The sequence below is a fragment of the Lolium perenne genome, chromosome 5, assembly GCF_019359855.2.
Source record: "Lolium perenne isolate Kyuss_39 chromosome 5, Kyuss_2.0, whole genome shotgun sequence".
Lineage (NCBI taxonomy): Eukaryota > Viridiplantae > Streptophyta > Magnoliopsida > Poales > Poaceae > Lolium > Lolium perenne.
Window position 1 is genome coordinate 260,658,914 of NC_067248.2, and position 8,843 is coordinate 260,667,756.

At 51.3% G+C, this 8,843-nt stretch overlaps 2 protein-coding genes across 2 annotated transcripts; one reads left to right on the forward strand and one right to left on the reverse strand.

The window, feature by feature from the left end:
* Positions 1-193: 193 nt before the first annotated feature.
* LOC127325917 (protein PLASTID MOVEMENT IMPAIRED 1) lies at positions 194-3,304 on the forward strand. The gene is made up of 2 exons (XM_051352747.2): positions 194-2,973; positions 3,170-3,304. Exon 1 carries the CDS (start codon positions 291-293, stop codon positions 2,961-2,963), a length of 2,673 nt encoding a protein of 890 aa, XP_051208707.1. The 5' UTR covers positions 194-290; the 3' UTR covers positions 2,964-2,973; positions 3,170-3,304.
* Positions 3,298-6,221, reverse strand: LOC127325918 (mitochondrial phosphate carrier protein 1, mitochondrial). The gene is made up of 6 exons (XM_051352749.2): positions 5,963-6,221; positions 4,901-5,250; positions 4,743-4,786; positions 4,075-4,289; positions 3,860-3,984; positions 3,298-3,718 (listed from the first exon to the last, which is right to left on the reverse strand). Exons 1-6 carry the CDS (start codon positions 6,152-6,154, stop codon positions 3,670-3,672), a joined length of 975 nt encoding a protein of 324 aa, XP_051208709.1. The 5' UTR covers positions 6,155-6,221; the 3' UTR covers positions 3,298-3,669.
* Between the last annotated feature and the right edge of the window lie 2,622 nt (positions 6,222-8,843).

Below are 8,843 nucleotides of genomic sequence, written 5' to 3' on the forward strand. Positions count from 1 at the left end.
CAACTGGTCCCCACTCAGCTTAGCCTCTTGGCGCGAAACCAACGACTGCAAGAACACCACGAGCTCAGGCTGGCCGTACCTCCGCCACCCGCTCCCTCCGGATCGCTCCAAAGCTGTCGCCATGGCGGCGACCTCCCGTACCACCGCCACACACTTCACAATCACGTCTTATCTATCCACTCTCTCGAGCTACACTGCGTGCTCTTTTGGCTTCTTCACGAGCTGCTTACTAGCTCGCTGGGTGGCTGCCCGTGAGCGAGCGTGGTGACGACGAGCACAAGCTGCCCCCCATGGCCAACGACGGCAAGTCCGGCGACCAGACCCTCCGCGAGCTCGACGCGCTCAGCCACACGCTCTACCAGGCGCACAGCAACCGCCGCCACGCGTCGCTCGTCCTCCCGCGCTCGAGCGGGGGCGGGGGCGGAGGCGGGGGCGACGATGCCGCCACGGCCGACGCGGTCCGGGCCGAGGTGGCGCGCCCGCGCACCCGCCGCCTGTCCATGACGTCGCCGTTCCGGTCGAGGAGCAAGGTGGGGAAGAAAGACCCGGATGATGACGAGGACGACAACCTGGGAGCGGTCCCGTCAAAGAGCCAGAGCTTCGCTGCGGCGACGTCGACGGCCCCAGTTGCTCTGGCCGCCACAGGCGGAGGCGAAAAGAAGAAGGGGATATGGGGCTGGAAGCCAATCCGCGCGCTGTCGCACATCGGGATGACCCGCCTCAGCTGCCTCTTTTCCGTCGAAGTGGCGGCGGCGCAGGGCCTGCCGTCGTCCATGGACGGGCTCCGCCTCGCCGTGGCCGTGCGCAAGAAGGAGTCGCGCGACGGCGCCGTGCAGACCATGCCGTCCCGCGTGCAGCAGGGCGCGGCGGATTTCGAGGAGACGCTCTTCCTCCGGTGCCACGTCTACTGCAGCGGCGGGGGTGCAGGTAAGCCTCCGGCGAAGTTCGAGCCCCGCCCGTTCATCCTGTCCGTGGTTGCCGTGGACGCGCCGGAGCTGGACTTCGGCCAGAGCGCCGTGGACCTGAGCGCCCTTGTGAAGGAGTCCACGGAGAAGAGCCGGGAGGGCGAGCGTGTTCGACAGTGGGACATGGCCTTCCCGCTCGCTGGCAAGGCCAAGGGCGGCGAGCTCGTCGTCAAGCTCGCGTTCCAGATCATGGAGGACGGCGGCGTCGGGCTCTACAGCCAGCCAGCTTCCACCAAGACTGCTGGCTCCTCGTCGTCAGCGGCATTGTTCGCGCGGAAGCAGAGCAAGACGTCGTTTAGCATCACGAGCCCCAAGGTATCGCGATCAGAACCATCGATGACGCCTGCGAAGGGATCAACGTTGCCAGACTTGAGTGGCATCGACGACTTCAAACTCGACGAGCCCAGTCCTCCAGTGGTACCGGAGCCCAAGCAGGAGCAAAAGACGGAACAGGAGCAGAAGAGAGAGCCGGAGCCGCAACCTGAGCTGGAGGCCGACGACGATGAGTTCCCCGACTTCGACGTCGTCGACAAAGGCATGGAGGGACAAGAAGAGAAGGATGAAACAAACGCCAACGCCGACGCTGGCAGCGAGAATGAAGCCAAGAAAGATGAAGAAGAGGGTGATAATGGCCCTGCCCCGGCCGGTGAGGAGGTGGTCAAGGAAGTCGTGCACGACAGCGCGAGCATGTGGCGCCTCAACGAGCTCGATGCGATCACCAACCAGATCAAGGCGCTCGAGGCACTGATGCTGGGCGACATGCCGGAAGACGAGGCTGACAAGCCGGCGGAGCCCAAGGAGGACGAGGCGGCAGGGCTGGACGCCGACGAGGAGGAGGTCACCAGGGAGTTCCTGCAGCTGATGGAGCAAGGGGACATCGACAATGCCAAGTCCGCTCCTCAGGTGTCGTCGCTCAAGTCCGGCGCGAAGCCGGGCTCCGGCGAGGCTGATGAGTCTTGCTTCATCTCTGATCTCGGCAAGGGGCTCGGCCCCATTGTGCAGACACGGGACGGCGGGTACCTGGCCGCGACGAACCCGTTCGACATCCCGGTGGCGAGGAAGGAGCTTCCCAAGCTCGCCATGCAGCTGTCCAAGCCGTTCATCCTTCGCGGCCAGAAGCTCCCCGGCGGCGGTGCCGAGGTGTTCCAGCGGCTGTGCGCAGGCGGGTGCGAGGCACTGACGGCGAAGCTGGGCGCGCTCACCGCCACTGACGAGGTGGTCGGCAAAACGGCAGAGCAGATCGCCTTCGAGGGCATGGCGTCTGCGATCATCAGCGCACGGGGCAAGGATCTCGGCGCGAGCTCCAGCGCAGCCGAGTCCGTGTCATTGCTCCGGATGATGTCCTCGGCGATGAACGAAGGGCGCAAGGAGAGGATCGCCACCGGCATTTGGAACGCCAGCGAGGGGCCGGTGACCGTGGAGGAGATCCTGGCGTTCTCGCTGCAGAAGATCGAGACGATGGCCATCGAGGCGCTCAAGGTGCAGGCTGGCATTGCCGAGGAGCAGGCCCCGTTCGACGTGTCCCCGGTGACCGACAACCCCGATGATGGCCACCCGCTGGACGCTGCCGTGCCGCCGGAGGAGTGGGCGATCGCCTGCATAGGCGCGGACGCGGTGACCATGCTGGTGGTGGCACAGCTGAGGGATCCCATGCGCCGGTACGAAGCGGTCGGCGCGCCGTCCATCGTGGTCATCCAGGCCAGTCGCGCCGCTACCAGCTCTGACGACGAGCCGAGGTTCAAGGTGGCCAACATGCACGTCGGGGGCCTGCGGCTAAAGTCAGCCGACCGGCGTAATGTGTGGGACGGCGAGAGGCAGCGGCTGACGGCGTCGCATTGGCTCGTCGCCTACGGGCTGGGCAAGGCCGGCAAGAAGGGACGGCAAGCGGCCGCGGTGAAGACCGGCCATGACGTGCTCTGGAGCATGTCGTCGAGGGTGGTCGCCGACATGTGGCTAAAGCCGATGCGCAACCCCGACGTGAAGATAGCAGCCAAGTAGCCGCCTGCCGGTGAGCCTCTCTGCTCTGCAGCTGAAAACATTTCTTCACATCGCCAATTGTTTACTTAGTTCCTGCACTGTAATTTGTAGCTGTAAAATGACAATGTCAATGTTTTCTTTCTACATTTTGTTTTATTCATGTTGATGAGAATACTGTAAGTAGTTTTCTGAAAGAAGTAATGTAAGTATATTTTCTTTTTGTATAGGATTGAGGACCTGGGAGTCTAACTCTTGCAGAGTTGCAGTAGTAGTGCAAAGTGTTTACCTCTCAATAATACTGTAGATGGCTACTTGTAAGATAATTCAATCAATAAAAAAACATATACATAATTATAACATAAGACATAATATCATGATCCCAGTTTTCATCCTCCACATAATTATTTACAATGGACTTTCGGACAATCGTTTGTATACATAGCAAAAGTACATTTTCCTGGCAACAATCTTCAAAGTGGAGATACTACAAAACATGAACACACCACCAGGGCACCAGGCTATAACATATGTGCCAAAGGGGTGCTAAAGTTCATGGACTTATGGTTGTCTAAGGTGCATCTTCGAACAGTTCGGTTAGTTGATGTTCCCTAAACTACAAATCACACTCACGCTTCCCATAATCAGTCAGAACTGTGGGTAAAATACTTCTCAGAGATTTCGCTATACCAAAAAAATGTATCAATGAACTTTTGTGGAACAGGTCATATCATTTGTTAGCTTCTTCCAGTTCACGAGGAAGCCCTCCACTGGGTGGCCTGAAATAAACAGATCGACACTCATCAGAATGCAATCCCGCAAGAAAGTTTTCAGGAATGCACAGTTGAAATCCAGTCAGTACATCAGAGCTAGGCAACAGCAGTTGTAAACCATGCTAACTAAATAAGTAGACAACTTACAATCCAGTAAATATCTTAATAGAATCATAGAAGAACCACTGCATGGTTACGACAGGCCCTACAAGGGTGATACGGATGGGTAGGCTTCTTGTGAACAATCCACGTAATCCAATGCTTTTCACAGCCTGAAAGGGACAGAATGTATTAGATCGATGGGATGTTGAGGCTTTAATATAACTAACTTGTAGACTGGAAAGGTAGATTCACATCCTTACATGTATAACACTTTTAGCCTTTTTGTTGTACAGAGATGAGACAATGTTATCTGCAGGATTTGAAACAACTGTACCAACAGCACCAGATATATATCCAGCCAGACATGTAGCACCAAGCTGCTGCGCTGTTGAACAATCCTCTTTTCTCTTTTGAATGACCTTCTTGTATAGGAAGTCCACGGTATGCTCAAATGACGAAAACATTATCATAGAAACTGCAGGAAAACAAAGTGAGGTATAAGATAAACCTGGGCAAGTGAGAAGAAAAGATGGACCAATGTACATTTAATTCCTGGTGCACGATAGAGATAAAAACCATGCCTCCCTCTCAGATTTAGTTCCTGGACTTCACTTTTCTTTAGTCAAGTAACATGTACATTTAACTTAGTCTGATAAAAATCAATAAAGCAAGCAAGATTCAGCCCATTCTTGTGCTACATGTCTGAGACCATTTTCCCATGAATATGCATATACCATATATCTAACCAGATTTATCTTCTTAGCGCAGAAGTAACACTCGTGCAACTATAATGTACCATATATCTAACCAGATTTATCTTCTTGGCGCAAAAGTAACACTGGTATAACTTTCTCACTAATTACTTTAATTGACCCAGTAGGATTTTGTGAACAAATAATATGTGAAACAGAGGAGGGGGAGTTATTACATGGAAGATTTCGTCCCCAAAGTGGTATAAGGCCCCTGTAAAATCTGCAATAAACAAGAATGTACTTACTTAAGGCCGTAACTCAGCAAGACAACAGATCATGTTTCCAGACACACGAAGAGTGCATCTAATGATCTAAGAATACAAAGGAAGCTTACCCAGACAAGCCTTCAGCAGCATACACCCGTGGGAAGCCATCGACCAAACCTTTCGCAAACATGGGATTCGTCTGCACACGGACTTTCACCGATTCAAAGGGGCAGAGGGCAACATCTGCTATGATCTGGGCAGAGGCGCTGCTAAGAAAGTAAATCGTGCTCTTATTGCTGCCCACGAGCACATCAGAGTACTGCTTCTTGAAGAACTCGTAGAAACCAAACTTGCAGCCACCCTGGGCACCGTAGCCGAAAAGTTTCCCACCCCAGCCTCTCCTAAGCGACGAGGCGCCCTCTTCTTTCACGAGAACGCTCAGTCCCGAGAATATAGTGTTGTACTTTACGGGATTCACCTGACCAAAAGCGATGAAGGAGTGGGGTCGTGAAACCGGAGACATCTTTACGATCATTACTTAACTATTGGTGATATGATATGGTGCGCTAGAAATTTAGGCACGGAAGTGGGAACATTCCCATCACAGGGTAATACACACGTTTTGTTTCGGGAAAACAGTTGTTTAGGCGGTCACACTTTCTAGTTCCTGCTGTTGTTAAGAATGGCTTTGTGTCTTCTTTTATTTTCGTTTGCAGTACAAGAACTCTGTATGGTCTCGTTGGTTGAAGCTCCCTGTCAGCCTAAAATAATACCCATGTCTTCAGTTGCAGCTAAAATACACCATTTTTTCATGTCCAAATCACAGCATGATCCTTCCGTTTCTCCTATCATTATCATCAAACTCTTGGTACTAAATTAGGAAAAAAGTTCCCCGTAAGAACAAATTCAGCTAGGAACTCAAAAGCTCCCTGGTTCATATTTATTTCAGGTAACTGCATATATAGCAAGCTACGCCCAAGGTTGGAGCTTACGCGATGCCATTCCCAAAATTAGAATCCCTAACCACTTGCCCAGGCAGGCAGAGGATCAACCTCGCGGTAATTTGAGCGAGCACCCTAAGTTCATTTCCCCCTCTCGCAGGCTAGAATCGTAATCAGCAAACCCCGCCGGCATTTCCCTCCGCGCACGTTCACGGGATATCTGGGAGGAAGGAACCGGGCCGTACGTACCTGCATGTTGACCTTGAGGACGTCGAGCGGGGTGATGGCGAGGTGGGTGGTGCCGGCCGCGAGCATCCCGCCGCCGAAGCAGAGCGCGTAGTACTCCGGCGAGAAGAGCCGCATCCCTCCCCCGCAGCTCGTCCTCGCCGAAGCCGCGCTGGCCGCCGCCGGCGCGTCCCCTCCGCCTCCGCGCGCGGCCATTCCGGCGGCGACGAATCGGGCGCGCGAGCGAGCGAGGGTGGTGGGGAAGAGGAAAAAGAAGCGGAAGAGAAAGAGGGATTCTCGACAGGTAATTTGTTTGGGTTCCGGCGTTCGTGGAGACTGGACCCGGAGCGGGCCACGTGGCCAGGCCGCGGGCCGTCGCTTCGAGCCGCTGACTTGGCACGGCCAGGGCCTTAAACCCTAGGACAGCCTGCGTGTCACTGAGTGTGATTATTTTATACTAACTGTCAGTGAGTGTGATTGCTATGGGCCGTATGGTGGGTTGCACTTGGGCTGGTCCGTCTCATTCAGGAAGAAATCAGGGATCTTGAGAAAGAAAAAGGGGAAGAAAAATTTCTCAAGCAAAGAAACAAATCGGTCCTCACACGTGTCCTTTTTTACTGCCAAGTCGAAAAAAATTCATTTTTTTACTTCAGTGCAGCAAAAAACACTTCACCGATGAAATAAAAGAAAGATGTTGAACTCGCCGGACAGACCATCGGAGGCTCGCCCTTCTTCACTCAGCTCCACTAGGGTCGGCCCATTGGTCTATGGCTCCCTACTCGCAGCGACTCATGCGACTAGTTATGGTAGCCCAACACGGGTCCTGACACTATATACATTTATTGTGAATTCTATGAGCTACAGTTCTTGCGTATCATTTTGAGCTATATGTTTATTGTGACACTTTTTTTCATGGCTTCACCCCTGCTCATATATGAGACATTGGCGGTGTGGAACAAACTTGATCTCCTTAAGAGTCTATTCGTAACATCTAGTGTGACCTAGAACAAATCAAAATTATACTAAACATTTGTACTTATTTACAGATCATTTGAATCATAAATATATCATGTTATTGTTGTTTATAGCAACTTCACTATACAAGTTAATAGTTATAAAATCAAAACTTCTTTCACTACACATATGGTGTGAGATGGGAACTCTATTTGTGCCAAGGATATGTTATTTTTCAAATTCCTTTGGGGCCAACTTGGTATAAGCTCAACATAAAAATATTTTAAAGTATGTTCTACATAATAGTTTGTGGCGCTTAGATGTATTATTGCGTGTCTGTATTTTTTATCTCTTTTTTGGTATAGTTAAATATATTGATAGAGGGTTTTACTAGGTAGAGTATAACAAATATCATAATATGGATCAGTGGAGTATAATGCCATAATGGTCTAGCTTGGTTGTAACTAACATGATATTCTAGAATATATTGCGCCAACAAATGGATTTGTGGAGTATATTCTAGAATATGTTGTGCCAACAAATACCATAATAGGGACATGAATTGTGTTCTCATCCTCACTTGTTGGCATTACTCGTTTATGATGTTTTCTTTTATTGTCACGTCTTTCACTTGTCGATGGTGCTACAACCTCATGACACATAAAAAACTGTTTAATTCTAGGGCTCGTCGGGTGCAAACAGTGATGTGGATGGAGCTTCGATGATAGATCAGCTTCTCGCTTTTGTTTCTAATTTAGGGACTAGGGATGTATTAATTCGTGAGTTTAAGCATGCACGAGATAGAAGATTTTCTTGCTTCCATGTTTTCACCTGAAAATCTATTCCTCCAAGAGACCAAAGTGAAGGTTAACTCCCAACCGGTACGTGTGAAGACAACAGGGAAGAAATCCACAAAACCCATCTAGGGTTCCGTCCTCCTCACCAGCGATACTGCCGGTCCGCTCCACCTCCGGTGGCCTTGGGGCCTTGGAGGTGTGGTGGAGCACGGTCCCACGCCGGCAGAGAGTTTTCGTTCTTAATTTAGTTTGCTTTACAGTCTCTTTTTTGGGATGGCGAGGCGGCGTCTCCATCCTGAAGTCATAATAAGGTCCTTCCCGCCCTATCCTCGCTCCGGTGGTGCATCTAGCGCTGATGGAGAGCGCGTGGAGTTGTGTGCCCGTCAGATCTCGTGGGATGAAGTCGGTTTTTGTGTTTATTGGTGTGGTTTCATGTCAGTCTCTTCTGATCTATGGTTGTCATCACCGACGATGTTTGCTGCCCTGGTGCGCTGGTCCTTTAGGACCTTAGCACGACGAATTCCCGCCTGTCTACTACAACAAGCTCTACTACGGCAAGCTTTGCCTGACTCCAGCGATGGAGGGGCTTGGACTCCGGCGCGCCTTCGGCTCGTGCTAGTGTCTGTAGTCGTCGCTAGGTGGTCCGAGTACCATTTTTTTTTTTTACTTTTTGGGCTATTTGTACTACCCGTTGATGATTATTAATAGATGGGTAGATTTATGGCAAAAAAAAAAGAGAAGATTTGCTTGCATCCGGCCTAGCTAAATCGTGAGTGTCTAGGCATGTAGTGGTTGCGGCGACAGATTTCACGCCTTGTAGACATGCATATACTTTAGCGACTTCAGCAGAGGGACAATAATGCAAGGCCCTCCAGGGCTCAGGCCTAGCTAATATCCATACCATTATTTTCTTCCGTCAAAACTATTCAACAGTACGCCTTCTTGATCCAACTGTTTCTATGTTTTTGTGGAGGACAACTCCACCAGCAGATCGACGTAGCATCTTCAGCTGCACACCCAATACCCCGTCCGGTAGCAGTGTCGGTTCAGTGGGTTTAAAAGCGTCGGCACTGGTTGCTTCCATATTTGGGGCGTCTCTCCCGAGCAGCGGCTCAAATAAGATTTACGGAGTATTTTAGAAAAAAGAATCATGA